Below are 16,751 nucleotides of genomic sequence, written 5' to 3' on the forward strand. Positions count from 1 at the left end.
TATATTATCAAAATTTAAAAAAATAAAATAAATAAAAAAGATTAAGTTGATATATTCTTTTTTAAACGAATAAAACAGCTGAGAGGTATAAACTTTTGTTGGATTAATATATGAACTGAGCATTTTTCCATAATAGTTGTACTTATGATAATAACTAAACTCATTATGATAACTAAACTCTGTGTTTGAATTAATTTATTTAGAAGCAATCCATCCATTATCTGAAATATAACAGGTAGCCAGTATTAAACATTCTAGCTGAATCAGTAAATTAAAATGCCTAACTTTGATATAATATAGAACTGCCAATCTTGAGATTTAATATAAGTATTATGAATATTTAATATAATAACCTTATATTCAATATAACTTTTGAAACATAATGTCATGATTTTAAATTGTTCTTATTCTTTATTTCATTGCCTTTTCCTTTAAAGTCATTAGTAGGCATAAGATAATATTCCATGGAAAAAATATACGATTTTTCATAAAAATTTGTATAAACATTTTTTTTACTTCACAAATTATTTATGATTTGGTTGGAAACTTTCTTTATATAATTAACCTGGACTGCCATACTTGACAACAGTGTTTTAGTAGTCACATTTGAAACTCAAGTTATTTATGTTCCAAAAAAAATTTCATGGCCAGTAAATTTAAGTATAATAATTGTGCACCCATATATATTATTTTCAATCAAACTACAGTTAAGTGAGAATCACTTATCATCAATAAGTTAAGAAACCAAAATTTAAAAAATGTCGACAAGAAAACAAGTATTGCTCATACACTTTAAAATCTGCTAACCAATTTTTTAAAAAAATAATCGCATCATTTTAATACTTATTTAAAACCCACTATTTTTGTACAATTGATATATTTCTCAGTTAATAAAAACAACATTTTCATTATCATACAAAAGATAATGTATTTAAGTAAAGGAAATTTACTAATAAACAATTTCTGTTTGTAAGTACTGTATAGATTAATAATACGATATAACTTAGATTTTTAAATTTAATTAAAAGTCATAACTAACATTTGATAAAATACAATCATCTCTATTTAAGTATGCGCCGAGGAATAAAGAAGAAAACGTATATTATCTAGTAATTTTAACAACAAACAAAAATACCTAAATAGCTCAGTACAAGATTTTTTAAAATTAATATTTATAAAATATGACATACGATCGTCAAAAATAAGATTATATTGATATATTATATCGATAACATATTATTTATGACAATTTTCTCAGTAAAAAAAATTATAATTATAAAAATAACCATATAATATATAAAAATTACTTCAGATTTGTAAAGTACTTAAAGACAAATGGAAATATACAATTCGATACATAATTTTCGACGAACTATAATTTTTCCCCCCACCTCTCAATGTTGCCAAAGTATACTCGCTAGTGGCACAAAATTTAAAGTTACCATCTGTTACTTATGTTATCATTTCAGTATCAAATATTCCCTTCAAGAATTTATTAATGGTCCTAAACATTTCTTCGAGAGAACAGGAAAAATGTTTAATAGACAATTTGTTAGTTTTGTTGTAGAAATTAGGTTTTCTGAATTTGATATACTATTGAATAACTAAGTGCTGTGACATGGCTAGGGTTGTTTTGCATGAGACTGACAGTGATAAGAGTTTGAATTTTCCCAATAATCATTGCTTGCCAAATTTGATTACTTCTGCTGGAATCATACTTACTTATTTTCCTTTATCTATTGGACTTACATTTTATCAGAGATGGTTTTTGAAAGTAAGTATTTGACTGACTTAATATTTCTGTAAATAGAGTTATGTTTAGTTAATTTTTTGTCAATGTTTACAAAAAAAATGGTTGTAAGCTAACTCTAGGTGCTTTTGTTTACATTTATCGATACTACAGTACCATACTACTTTTTGTTACAGGATTTCCATTTTCCATTGCTAGTTGTGATGGTTCACCTTCTTACCAAATTCTTTGCAGCTGCTTTATGTCGAAGCATCTGGAAATGTTGGACTGGAAAGACAAGGATCCAACTTGATTGGCCTAATACTGTCAGAAAAATTGTTCCTACAGGGCTTTCGAGTGGTCTGGATGTAGCATTTTCTAATTGGGGCATTGAATTTATAACCGTATCGTTGTGAGTAAAAAAAAAAAAAATATGTTCCTATTAAATCCAATATTCATGTTTACTAAAGTATGTTAACTCAATAGGTATACAATGACTAAATCAACAGCAATTGTTTTTCTGCTTATATTTGCCTTGCTGTTTAAACTAGAAGAGAAGGTAAATGAAAACTTAACTATAAATATACATGTTGTTTTTCATTAGCTTGTGTTTATCTAAGGTTGAGGTTTCATTTTAGACCTGGTCACTGTTTTTAACTGTTTCTATGATATCAGGAGGTCTTGTTCTATTTACATACAAAGCTGCTCAGTTTAATCTTGAGGGTGTTCTGTTAGTGTTGTTTGCTTCACTATGCAGGTAATGTATAGTTATGTTTTAGGGTATTTATTTGTATTTTAAGTTTATCTGTTAATGTATTTATATAATTTATTTTCAGTGGGCTTCGTTGGACCCTAGCTCAGTTTGTTATGCAAAAATCTGATGTGGGATTAAGTAATCCTATAGACATGTTATATCATGTTCAGCCCTGGATGTTCTTTTCAATTTTGCCATTTGTAATGATTTTTGAAGGTAATATGTTTTACAGACCACTCAGCCATAATGTTTAGCTTTCTCTAGATAGTAATTTTATCTCACTCTTCCTGCTGATAAAGAACAAGTTGATAGCTTTTATTATTAGAGCTTGTTCTGTTTTAATTTATTTTGTATAACAGTTAATTATTGAATCCAGCCATGTCTAAGAGTTGGTTCAACTTTAATGTACTATATTCACCCAGCATTAAATGATAATATATTTTAATTAATTAATGAATGTTTCCCAACAAACTATGAACCCTGTTGAAAAAGTTTTCTAATTTTTTTTGTGTTACCCATTCGGCAGCTGTTTGGTTTTTCAATTTTTTTAATGTTACTTTGTTGTTTATTATATTTTGAGCAGATTTAGGTTTTATATAAGTCAGGAGCAGTCTCTGTAATTAAGAAAACAAGTATACAAAACTACTTTTTCTGATTTATGGCGATTTGTCCTAAATTTCAAGCCTAATTTCAAAACAAGATAACAACCATAATAGAATAAAAAAAAAAATATGACAAGAAGATAAAACAAGTAATGCAAGAAAGTAATGTGCAATATAGGAATAAGGCAGTGGTAATTTGGATGGTAAATAGCATGGTAAAATGAAAAATCAAACTATTGCTAATATGTAAAATAACAGAAAATTCAAATTTTCATAGTGGAGAAAACAATATGCAAGATATATATATATTTTCCATTTACTGTCAAAGTTAAAAATAAAATGTCTTTGATTTATGTATTTAAGGAATCTCTCACATGGTCAGATGGATTTATTCATCATTTTTAGGTGAAACCTCAATAATATGATTCATATTAATAGAAAAAAAAATTATTCAAACCCCTAGTTAAATGATTAAAATTGAATGAAGAGAGGATTAAGCATTTGTAGTTATTTAACAAAAATTCTGAAATAACGACTACCGTATTATAATGTGGCTTTATAAAATATTCGGCTATAAAAATATGGATAGTAAGGTCGAACAAAAAGAGTTTCCCTTTCTCTGGAGGATATTGATCAGGAACAAAAGGAATCATTGACTGTATCATCCTATAGTTGATTACAACTAGCTATAATTGCCAATCCTGATGATACTATCACTGCTGATAATTGCTGTCAAGCTATCAATCATAGATGTGATTCCAGGAGGTGTTTATTAGGAGAGAGGGTGATTTAGGAATGAAAACAGATATGTGTAAATTTACTTTTAGGTTTTGGCCTAAATTTTATGCCTTTAAGGCTAAGTAAAGTGTGATGCTGATTATCCTGGATTTAATAGTTCACTGATAAAACTAAGCAAAGAGCACTGAAATAGTCGATAAGGGACCTAAAGAAGAAGAGGACGAATTCACTTCAGAGCTACAATTAAGCTATGAAGTGACATCGAAACGTTAGCAGTATCCTTCATTATCTAGGGCGAGACAATGATGCATCATTAATTAACTAACTTCTTTTCCACAAAACTCTATATCATATTTAAAGAAAGTGTTTTCTCACCCCCAAAATAATTTACTATTTTTAAAAACTGTTAATTAATTGAAGAATACAGTGGGAAAATGATTGAAGTCACATTTTGTATATTCTGTTTTATTCATTAATATAGGATTACCTAACTTGATCTCTTCCACAGTATTGTATATCAGTTCCTTTGTAATGCCTAGACCTTAGTTCAATTTATCAATTGAATGAATAATTGTATAGACAACTTTCATTAAATTCCGATAGATGTCACTGATATTTTTCAAATTTATGTTTTAGTCCTAAATGTGGTCCTCGTTAGGGCTTTTAAAAAAAAAACATTTTTTGGTTTGGCCGATCCCAAGGCTGATATAAGAATCATATTTAAAGAATTGGTAAAAACATTTTGGGAATCAGCTTGAAAAATAAATGTGTAAACCTAAAATATATAGAAACAGAATACAAGAGAAAACTACAAGAAATTATATTCCAACATAATATATAATATTAGTACTTGATGAAGGTGGGGAAACCCGAAACATTGTCTAAACAAATATAGAATATTGATAATGTTCTTAATGAAGTTTATTTTTCACCTCAACATCTTAATAAAACAAACTAGAACAAACAATTGCCTAGGAAATAAAATCCAGAATAAAACTACAAGAAATTATACCAACATATAGAATATTAGTACTTCAAAATGGGGAATCCCAAAACGTTGTACAAATATAGAATATTATAATCTAACAAAAGTTTATTTTTCACTTCAACATCTTAATAAAACAAGCAACTTTCTAAGAAATAAAAACAGAACAAAATATTTCATTTAATTATCTAGACAATGTTCAATTTATGATTCACTTTCAAGTAAGTGTTTAATGCACCTAACCAGTTGCAGAAAGTCAGTATTGCAAATGATGGTCAACATCGTTTTTTAGTTTGATTTAAAAAGTCTTGAAAAAAAAATTGATAATTATACCAACATTCCATTATCATGCCTTTTGAATATGATATATTTTTTTATTTCAGCTGGTCATGCCATCACAGATTGGAATGCTCTTGTGTTTCCTCGAGATTATGGTATTGTGTGGGCTAAAGTTGGTTATATTTTACTTGGAAGTTTCTTGGCTCTTGCTATGGAACTGTCTGAATATCTTGTTGTTTCAAGAATGTCAAGTCTCACTCTATCAGTTGCTGGTATTTTTAAAGTAAGTTTTAGGAAAGATTTTCTTGATGTTATAAATTCCAAAGAAATAAAATAACATGGAGTTTTTTAATGAGATTCTCAATTAGTTTAGTTTGATGATTACTAATAATAGTTGCTACACTCTTGGATCCTAATAAATTTTTTTTTATCAATTATAAATCTTTCATACTTTTTAAAGAGCATTGCAGTAAACAATTGAAACTCATCTATGCAATAATGAACCAAATGAAATTTTTTGAAGTTTTGTTTATAAGCCATATTTATAGGGTTTCATTTTGCCTAAAGTTTGTTAGGGTTAGCGATAATTTGATAGCAATATTGATAATATTGAGAGTCGTCACTGTACAAAACTTATTGATCTTTGTTATACTACCGAAACAACTATTAATGATATTGCTGACATAACTCTTTTCCCCAAAAGTTTAATCTGTTGGTCACAAAAAAAAAAAAAATAATAAGACTTAGTGAATTAAATTATTGATTATTAATCAATTTATTATGAGTCAGTTAATTATTATTAATTTAATTTATTTTTAATAAATTATTTGTTATAGAGAATTGTAATGTATTATTTTTTTTGTTCTTGATAATATTCCTAAAATTATTAAATAAAGTAATATAATTTACTCAAGTTTATCAATAAATTATTTTTGTATATTGCAGGAAATTTGCACATTAACCTTAGCTATTGAATGGAATGGAGATGTTATGTCAAAACTTAACTTTGTTGGACTTCTATTTTGTCTTACCGGTAAGCTTTAAGTTTTTTTTTTCTTTCAATTAGTTTTTATTGATATATTGATGTTTTGCAACCAAAGTCTCTCAACTTGTTGTTAGTAAAGATTTTCATTGTGATTTCTTAATATTTTGATAGTATTGCTATTGCAAATTATTTAAATTAAAATTTAAAAACAAAAAAAATGTAGGTTATTTTGTTCTAGTCACTTATTTTATGTCTTGTCTCAATATTTATTCTGGTTAGTATAAGCAATACATCTTTAATCATTGAATACAATTATTTTTTTTAGGTTATTATCGACTCCCTTATCGATCAACATTAAAACTATTTAGCACATGTTTCTTCATAGTGAACAAAGAATAATAAACATATTTAAAATATATTATTACATTTTAAGTGTCTCTCAGCTTGGAAAATCCAAGGAAAAGGAAAATAGATGAAACATCTGAACAGCTTGCAAAATTTAATTGTTTTTGAAAATTCCATTTAAATTTTTAATCATGGGTTTTATTTACGATACTAACACCCAATTATGTACATTATTTTTTAAATTTCCAAAAATTATAAAGTCAATGAAGCACAGACTGTTGGGCTTAAAATATTGTGTGTATATTATGCTCTGATTCTTTTTTTTTTAATTACTGGGCTTAGGATATGAGTAATATTTATTACCGGACGTTTTCAAATAGTCAAAGATCTAAAAAAGCAATTTGCAAGATTATTTTTAGAACACCAAGATAGGAGATGAGAGTTCTGAGGCTACAATGAAATGGTAATTCATTAATAACTTGCTATCTACATATATTCAGGTTTTCTCCTGTTGATAATAAAAATCTGTATCAGTTTTGGAACCAAAATATTAAAGTGTAATATATATAAGAAAGGAGGGTAGAAGGACTGCTGCACATTCAAACATAACTTAGAGTAGGGCAACACTATTCTGTCTCTGATAATACATAGGCTATGTGCAACACGCAGTGCTATCGGGTCATTTCATATGTAAAACCTATTTTCTAACCTCATTTTTTCACAAAACCCTGAATTTTACAGTTCTGGGATTGAAAGGTTGGTAACAGGTTGGAGAAGATGAGGGTTAATATTTTGAATAAAAATTTTTTGATTTCATAAAGTTGTTTTACTAAATAACTTATCTTGTGAAAACTGACATTTCATATGAAACAAACTAATATATCATTTAGATCTGTCCCCTTCTTTGATACAAGTTATAGAAACTTGCTGCTCCCCTTTGTATTAATTGCATCTCAATGTTAGACCGGCCTAATGGTGACCTGAAACTCAACTTGAAAAATTGTTGAAACTATAAATGTAAATACTGTACAAAAATATTAAATACTGTACTTTATTTTTAATGAAATATACTGCCAGAGGAGGAGGATCCTTGTTCAAAAATTGTATTATTGTTTGTAGGTATATGTCTTCACGTTTTTAAAAGAGGAAGTAGAGAGTCGAACCGGAATAGAGGCAGGAGTAAATCTTTGGATGAAGCATCAGCCAGGTATTAAATATATTAGCGATAAAAGTTACTTACTAGGGCAGTCATACCACAAACAGATACCTTTAATTCCTTTTTTAAGCAAAGTCCACTTTTGAAATTTAAATCTTTAAAAATCATGTTTTTTTCTATCAAACAAACATTCATACTAACCAAAGATCTCCAACCTTTTAAAAATTATTTTGGTTATTCTTCTTTTCTTTTTTTTTCACTTATTGTTTTCTGCAAGTTATCATCATTACTTCTATTTTGATATTAGATTAATTAGACTTTATGCATTAATTCTCCACATAAAACCTTCTTTACCTATTGTTCTCATATTGGAGGAAAACAAAAATATTGGATATCTTTTTTAAAACTTTGGTTAGAAAAAGAGCATGTAAGCTCATATGCTTCTTTTTTTTTCCAGTTACTTTTTCAATTCCATGTCTATAAATTGTTAATTTCTATAATCTATTCTAGGTTTTTAGCAGAAGCTACTGCATCATCCGATGAAGATGATAACAGAGATGATTCTTCTACTGAAGTCCTATTCAGTGTTCTCCAATCGAGAGATAGATGACTTTCAAACTAAGGAATTATTTATGTGCCGCAGTTACGTTTATTGTAGAAAATGGAGAATTTCTTGACCACAGTACTAGTTCTGTTTGCTTGCTAAGTTGTTCTGAAATTATTTTAAAATTTTGTCAACTTTTAAGCTTTAAGTTTATTTATTATTTATTTGTCCATTAAAATTTTGCTAATTTATTTTCCTTTTTATCGTCTGTAGTTCGAAAGTATTTCGATCAATAGTATAAAGGAACATAGATAGTATTTATGTTTTTCTATTTAAATTTAACATTCCTGGAAAGTATTTTCTTGACTATAGTAATTCGTTCTTGTGATAAATGTCATCTTTTGAATTGAGTAAGAATTTTGTTCAGTTACATTCCAAATTTTGAAGTTTTTTTAAATCAACATCAGATTTATTAAAATAAGTTATTTTTTAAAAATCTTTTTGTTAATAGAAGCACTTACCATAAATGGAACAAAACAGTTAAATCATTTTTTCAATATTAAATAATAATCATTTGTTAGTTGCATCCTTTTTCATGCCAAAAGTAGTTTTTGAGTCTTCTGAAAGGTGCATATTAAATTTCAAAACAAACTTGAAATACATATTTATTGTTAATATTGGTTTGGAACATGAACTGTCAGTTCCTGATGTATTGTATTGGTTTTCTTGAAAGCAGTTACTTGAAGAACAATATAATTATTGTTTCACTCCCATGTCTTTTTATGTTTTACTTGATATTAAAAGCATTAAGATAAAAGTATAGCTATTTACCATCAAACTTTGACTGAAAATTTGATTTTCACTTTGATATGTACCTCTCTTATCCATGTGATTAAAATAAGATTAAGAATTCCCTTTAAATTACAAAAGAAAAAAAATTATTATTTAAAAAAATATATATATTTATTTTGATGCTAGTTATGTTTAAATTTTAATATAGAGGTCTTGCCTCGATTCTTTAGCTATTTTTATAAAACATCTCCTGCATGGAGAAGCTTGACTACTATGCTGTATGTCAATTTCTGTAGAACAGGGGTATTAATAGTATTTAAATAATAGGGATAAACTAGTTGTGCTTATTCACCTGAAGTAATTGTGATAAACTTGGTCAATCAGCAATTGAAAATGAACAGGATAAAATGTTAAATAAATTAAGTAGAACATTTGCTGTTAGCAGCTTTCATAATACTCGTTTCAGCATCTGCAATTTAACATATTTAGTTATAGCAGACTTGGGCAGTAATACTTTTATATTTTGCTAAAATTAAACTCCCCGCAAAAGGAATTATAAAGATAAATGTATGGTGTGTTTTTGAAGGCTCATAAAGAAAGATAGAGAGGGTGGATATTTGTGTTATTATTATCTAATTTGGCTCAGATTCTGAGTCCTAATTAGAATAAAATAAGAACTGATGGAGATAAGAGTGATGTTCACAGCAGCATCAGTTTCTTCTTTCTGATGATTCCATACAATGTTTGTAAAAGTTATAGTAATGCATATAAGCTAACAGTAAATAAATATAATTTACAAATAATAATTTATATTATTGTATTTTTAAAAAAAAAAAATTTTTTTTAAATTAAATAAGTGCTCAAATATATAGTGCAATTAAAATATGTTGCTTAAAAACAAAACAAAAATTTAACTTAAACTTATATTAAAGAATGAAAATTACGTTTGAAATACCTTCCCAGGTCTGAGACATAAATAGTTACCAACCCTGTGTTTTGTTACCATTTTGAAAATAATTTAATGTTGTAGTAAAAATAAGGAGTTTTATTGATTAATGTTGTATTTTTAAAAAAATACAATAAGCTTCCACTATGTACATTTTCATTATTTATTTATTTTGATTTTATTATTTGTTTATTATTTAATATATTGTTGATATAATTGACTGAATATTACTTTGTGGCCCAATCAGGTCATTGCAATTGTACTTAATTAATATGTATGTGTATTATTTATGTTAAATCTAATGATCTATGTTTTAATACATTGTTGATTTCTTGCATGAATATCCTAGACATTCCACTGAAGACTTCCAACATCTATTTCCTAAGGTAGCTTAAATCAAAATATATTTTGTTTGCATAAATATAGAAATGAATTATTATAATTATATTTTATATTATAATTTGATACCTGAGTTTGAAATTTTGGAAGATAATATTTTTCCAAAAACAATAATTTGATCTGTCTTTTTTTTTTATTGATTTGCCTCTTTATCAACTGAATGATTTGAAAATCATAGGAATCTCACATTTCTGTGCTATGTATGTATGTTGGTTTTTTTTATTTTTATCATTATTTTCACCAAATTTTTGCTACGTATTAGTATTAATGGCAACAAAAGTATAGTGGAATTTGACCGTAAAATAAAACCAATGTATATTTTTAAGTGAAATTAATGAATGTATTAGATTACGAAAACACACTGATCCATAAATTGTTTTCATAAAACCAAATTTAAAAATATTTCAGAGGTTTTCTCATAATTTTTTTTTCAATTATTTTACTAGATTAGCCTTTTACCAAGTTTTTATCTTTTAAGCATTCTTTTATATTGGAATTTTTTGTCCAGGAGCAAGTCATGATGGGAAGTAATCCTTACCACAGTCCAAACACCTTATTCACAGCTGAAAATTGATTCACTGGCCCAAAACTCTTAATATTTTAGTTTTTTAATAACATATATTTATTAGCCAGTTATCTTTCAAGATAAACAAATATCAAAGTATTTATGTAAAAAAACAAATGATTGCCGCTTGGCCCAAAAGTTCTTTGACATATTCTACTGGATTACATGATCCGTTGATTATTGATTATTGATTAGGGTTTTAGTTTATTAAGACTTAGTGTTTATTTATTTTATTTTTTTAACCAAACCTCCACCTTTTAATCGACATTGATGTTCTTTAAACTTCCAATGTTTTTGATGTGGTTGCGTTAATTTCAATTAAGCTGATTATTTTTTATGTAAACATTTCAATAATATATTATTAATACAAATTTTTAGAATTATTGAAATCATCTAAACAGTCATTATTTTCACAAAACATGGTTAACTTATATAAATTTCCTTCTTTTTAAGGAATTATTCAGCACCAACAATATTTTGACACTTTTGGATTTACCTTTCTTTCTTTCAAATTAATTCAAGGTTCCTCTTTTCCTGGTTCTTTCAAAAACAATAATCTATTTATGTCTGACTTATTTTGCAAAGAGTGAGTTTTTAGAGTTATGAATTTCAAGATTGATTGGTACACTGAAACTGCCCATGGTCCTTGAAGGGTTTATTCCTAAAAACTTGAATGTAAATTTATTCTCATTTTGCTTAACTCAATGTTTTCAGTATTGGGCCCAAAGATTTCCAGGGCTTGTATTCACTGTTCTAAATTTATTTGTGATACTTCATTCTCTAGTGGTTTTACGGTGTGGCGCTACTTCTGTAAGAGAAGTATATACAAAATTCCTATTTCCTGCTCTTCTTATAAAGATACTATTTGCACCTCTTGATGATTATCCCGATTTCTTTGAATTTATCAATTGGTCTGATGTAGATTTTCAACTTTACTGTGGTTTCAAATTCTCATTTCTTATTGTCCATTTTTCACGAAATAATGACCTTCCTAGACAATGTATTTATGCACAGATTGTCTTGAGAAGAGCATCCTCTGAGACTCTTCCTTGTCTATTCCATGGCAATGGGGCTAACCTAGTTACTAAAAGTATTACTTCTCCTTAAGCCTTCTCCCTTACAATTATAAGAGGATCATATCAAATGCAATGAATCTGTCCTTGTGGTTCATTTTGTGATCACCTTTATTATAAAAATCCAAAAATTAAATTACTAAACAATTATAATGATTGTTCATTTGAAATAATTAATTGTGTTATTTAGAAGAAAGAAAATTTATTAATATCTTCCTACTCTTTCAAACCAACATATATTTATTAAGTCTTATTGAACAATATATATTTATATAGACAAATTTATTTTCTTAATTGTTACTGCTAGCACAAAATGAGCTTATATGATAGGGTCTCTAAAAATATTTTTGTTTCAAATATTCTTATTTAATTTAGAAAATATGTTGCAAGATATTCAACATCATTTTGTCAAACTCTTGTCTGATTACTGATTTAAAGGGTACATCAAAATACCTTATAAAATCATAATCTTTTCCTTAAAATATTTTTTATTTTATAGTAATTATTATTTAATTATGGGGTTTGTTTTTAGTTTAATGTATTTATCTCCACCATCTACTCTTAATTTATTTTATCAAGCAAGTGCTTCCTAAACTTTGGTAAATTAAAATATCAAATTTAACCCTTCAATGGGCAGTGGCTGTATTTAAATCAATTAAATTCAGGCTGGTATGTAGATGGGACATAAATACAGCCACTGCCTGTTAATAGGTTAAGAGTTTATAGTTGAATAAATCTAAGGAATATTTTCTAAAGATTTTTTTTTGTTCACTTTTTAATAAGTTCCTACTTGAAGCGATTAGTTTCAGAATCGGCTCAATCCATTACGTAAAATTTTATATGAGGTAATTTCGACTTAAATTACACCAGGAATTAGAATCTATTTTTATGCTGGATAGTGAAATTTCTGGTCTAAATGGCTTTGCTTAGTGCTGTAGTGGATTTAAAACTTGTGAAAAAATTGGATCGAGCTGATTTTGATAATAATCACAACAATTTTAGATGGAGTAAATATTGTTATAGACAAATTAGTTGTTCATAGATGCGTGTAAATGAAGCTAGTTTAGGTTTTGTTTTCTCAAAAACAATCTATGCAACGAGACCGAGAAATTGCTGTTAATTATCTGTATGTATTTAAAAACTATAGTTACCAATAACTTAAGCTTTTCTTAGTTAATATCCTGTAACCCTTTAAGTTCTATTTTCTACAAACTTAGAAAACAATTTTTAGTTCTTTCGTTTTTACTGCATCCTACCACTGAGCTACCAGCAGCCTATTTTTAGTTTTCTATTACCTCTTGTACCTTGAATGAAAAGTAGAACCAAGTAAATTATATGATTGTATAATGCTGAACATTACAAATGTTTAATTATCAAACATTAATTGCTGATAAATTTATTTTACTAACTGAAAAAGAAAATACTATCTTTTTTGAGAAATTTTATATGAATTATTTAGGACGTTCACACCAACATAAGTATGTATATATTCACGTTACTCATTTCAGTTTTTTTTTAGGAGTGTTATGCCCAAAATAGGACAATTTCGAGCATATGCTAATTCTTCATAATCTATGAATTCTTCCTATGATTGCTAGTTATTAATTTTTCAGGTATAATGATTAGTACTATTGAAAATTATTTGTTTCAATATATTTTAATGCCGCCATATAGTTAAAATGATTAACTTTATTCCTCATTATTTTTTCTATTTATACCACAGTCAATCTTTTGTTTTTTTATTCTTTTAGATTTTCAAATTATAAGCCATAATTTGATGGTAAACCATAGAACTGGCTGAACAGTCATCCTTCATGGTCTGTATTACCTATTTGGGCATCTAATGTTTTGAATGGGACTGTTCAATCAGGGGATTTATATTATTTTAAATTTTATTGTAATTTTCAAGTGTTAATCTTACTTCCAGTAGGGCAACCCGTTGCCAAGTCAGGACTTCCTCTTAGCTTCCACTAGTTGTCTCAATTTTGAGTTGCTTCCTTCCAGTTCCATGTCTCAAGCAGTTGTCTTATATCATTTGCCACACTTTCCTCCCAACAGAGCTTAGATTGGCTAATTCTTCTTTTTGATATTAGCGTCAAGTCAAGGATTTTTTGGGATTTAGAATTTATTCATTCTCATTGCATCCGCAGCCCATCTGGGCATTCTCAGACCATGTTCACATCTTCATGAGGGAATATAATCTATTCTTAGTCCTTCTTGTCTACTCTCCTTCAATGCAGATTGGAGTAAAGATAGTGCGGGGGATTTTTGCTCATGGACTGACAAATCCTGTACGCTTTTCTTAGTCAAGGTCCATGTATCAGAGCCATAAGTTAGAATTAGGTAAACCAATGTTTTAAAAAGAACTTTAGAGCTCCTGACAAGGACATTCTAAAAAGTATTAGCTCTGGGAAGAACTTTATTTTTTAAAACTCAATATAAATTTAGTTTAAATATTGTTAATTTGCTTATATTCCTGTTTCCCTACATATTTTAATCTTATTTTAAAATATGCATTTTATATTGAAGTGCTAATTCCATAACCTCTTAATTATATATATATATATATATGTTTTACTCAGTAGTTAGTATGTTTTGGAATTAAGGTTGCTGTACATTTTTTATGAGGCTTTTATGAAATTGTGTCAAATGAAATGTATATTTGTTGCGGGATAATGTTTTAAAGACATTAAAGAGTATTTTAATTATAATAAAAATATGATTATTAATTAGCCCATAAGCTTTAATTGATTTTTTCTTGAGAACATATTTTGTCTGTAACATTTCAAGGTTTTGAAAAGAGGTACTAGTTGTTGATTTATTTATGTTTGATAAGGAAAAACTGGTAAAACGTATGAAGTTTGCCCTGATGAATCTTGGAATTGATATAATCATTATTGTAGATGATTTTCCCATGATTCCACTTCAGAATTGAAGTTCTGTTCTAATAGTTATTAAAAAATTCTTATCTATTTACGTCAACTATTAAGATGAAATTTCACATGGCACAATCAGGTATTTATTATGAAAACTGATGTTTTAAAAAACCAAATGTATATGTAACCTTTTATAAAGTATTTATTGTACTTGTCTGGTTGAATTTTAAATTCTGTATTACTATTAATTGAAGTTCTAGTCTTAATTTGCAATAAGTAATGTAAAAGTTGAAATATCAGTTCAATTGAACTAGTTTAGTTATTTATTAACTCTGTAATATTGCTATGTTAAAGTAAAATTGTCAATTGAATGTTTTGGATTAGAATTAAAAAATTCTCGAAGGGTTGTAATTAGTAAGTGTAACACTATAGGGACCACATTAGAACAGAGTTCTGTTGTGTGATTGTTTAAACATTGTTAATTCATCTATTCTAGATGTTGAATATGCTTCAAACAAAATAGTTGCAACTTAAAAAATATAATTGTCGTATTCATTTTCTTGTTCATTGAAACTATATCCTCATATGTCCTTTATACATAAAAGTGTTGTGGATTTAGGAAGGGTTTTATAAATAAAGACAAAGAGTATGTTTCATTAACAGACGCCACAAACTGACTGAGCTCAGAACTGTTTTATTTACAAATCAAATAATAAAACTTATTTTCTGCAAAAAAAGCACCAATATATATATTTCATGGACAATTTTTTAGAAAAAGAAGCTGCTATGAGAAAGATATGTTTCTCTTATTGCTTGAAGTTTCCAATTTCTTACAGCTTAATTTCTCAAGAAATTATTATAAAATTAAACACTTAGTGGACCAAACTAATGAAGAATCTTCTATCGTCCAGATACACAATTCAAAACAAAAGAAATATAAAACTTACTTAAAACATTGATACAAATACTGGTTCACAATTTTTTCATTACCCCCTACCTGGTCATGTCTGACACAGAGGGAGAGGGAGTTAATCCATGAAGTAACTAATCTGTTCCAACCAGCGTGGGAGGGGAAGGGTTCATGATTGCTTATCTACAGCTTACAGGTAACTACCATTAAAAATTTCAATTCACAGCCTTCAACATTATTGAGATACAGTGACCAATAAGTCAATGCATGAGTAATTACGAATGTCTATTCCGGTTATATTATATAGACGACTAATATTATTTTAATTCTTATATACATGTCTTATATAATATATTTAAATATTATATACATGTCCTACAGCTCTGAGCAATTCAGCCTTCAAAATTCTCTGGCCTCACCTTTCTTCAGAACAAAAATTTTTGGACATTCTTTCTTAAATGTAAGTGGCGACTATGTTCCCACTGTTAAGGATAGTAGCAATAACAAGCATTTTTTGCTTTTGAATTCAATTATTTAAACTAGTATGGTGTAAATTGAGGTAAATAAATCTCTAAAAACTCATATTGGTAATCGTACAGAGAAAAATTATTACTAAATCTTCTACATCTATAATTTAGATAACATATTATTTTCCTTATAATAATGACTATCTTAAGTATTGTAAGCACTTCTTCAAATAGATTTTCTACACCTCACAGAAATATTTTTAGATAACAAAAAACATAATAGTTACTACACTGCAACAATGGCTTGATACTTTTAAGTCAACACCAGATTAAAAAAAAAATCAGGAAAAACTAACTTGAGTTGTAAATGTAAAAAGTTTGTTATAAACAGTTATCCAAAAGCTTAATAATAATGTTTATTATATAATTGACAATCAAATCAGAAAATTAAATTTAATAAAAATGAGAAGGTTTCATTAGCCAGTCCTCTATTGCTTAATTGAATAGTTGCTATGGAATTCCAATTGCAGGTTTAATATTGTAGTTCTTTGAAGAATAGAATGAGGTTCCATTGATCTTCATCGAAAATCTTTATTTCTTAATTAC

The 16,751-nt window shown here is 27.5% G+C and overlaps 1 protein-coding gene across 2 annotated transcripts; it reads left to right on the forward strand.

Moving 5' to 3' along the window:
- The first annotated feature begins 1,394 nt into the window (after positions 1 to 1,394).
- Positions 1,395 to 15,323, forward strand: LOC106681813 (solute carrier family 35 member C2). Of its 2 annotated transcripts, XR_010842957.1 has the most exons (10): positions 1,395 to 1,774; positions 1,927 to 2,141; positions 2,216 to 2,288; positions 2,368 to 2,486; positions 2,566 to 2,699; positions 5,192 to 5,370; positions 6,033 to 6,120; positions 7,537 to 7,624; positions 8,084 to 10,241; positions 10,763 to 15,323. XR_010842957.1 is itself a non-coding variant. In XM_014422338.2 (9 exons), exons 1-9 carry the CDS (start codon positions 1,619 to 1,621, stop codon positions 8,181 to 8,183), a joined length of 1,152 nt encoding a protein of 383 aa, XP_014277824.1. In that variant the 5' UTR covers positions 1,395 to 1,618; the 3' UTR covers positions 8,184 to 15,323. The 2 variants fall into 2 exon arrangements, 1 of the variants encoding a protein (XP_014277824.1); XM_014422338.2 differs by having other exon boundaries at positions 8,084 to 15,323.
- The last annotated feature ends 1,428 nt before the right edge of the window (positions 15,324 to 16,751 follow it).

The sequence above is a fragment of the Halyomorpha halys genome, unplaced genomic scaffold (genome assembly GCF_000696795.3).
Source record: "Halyomorpha halys isolate HHAL.00 unplaced genomic scaffold, Hhal_1.1 Scaffold366.1, whole genome shotgun sequence".
Lineage (NCBI taxonomy): Eukaryota > Metazoa > Arthropoda > Insecta > Hemiptera > Pentatomidae > Halyomorpha > Halyomorpha halys.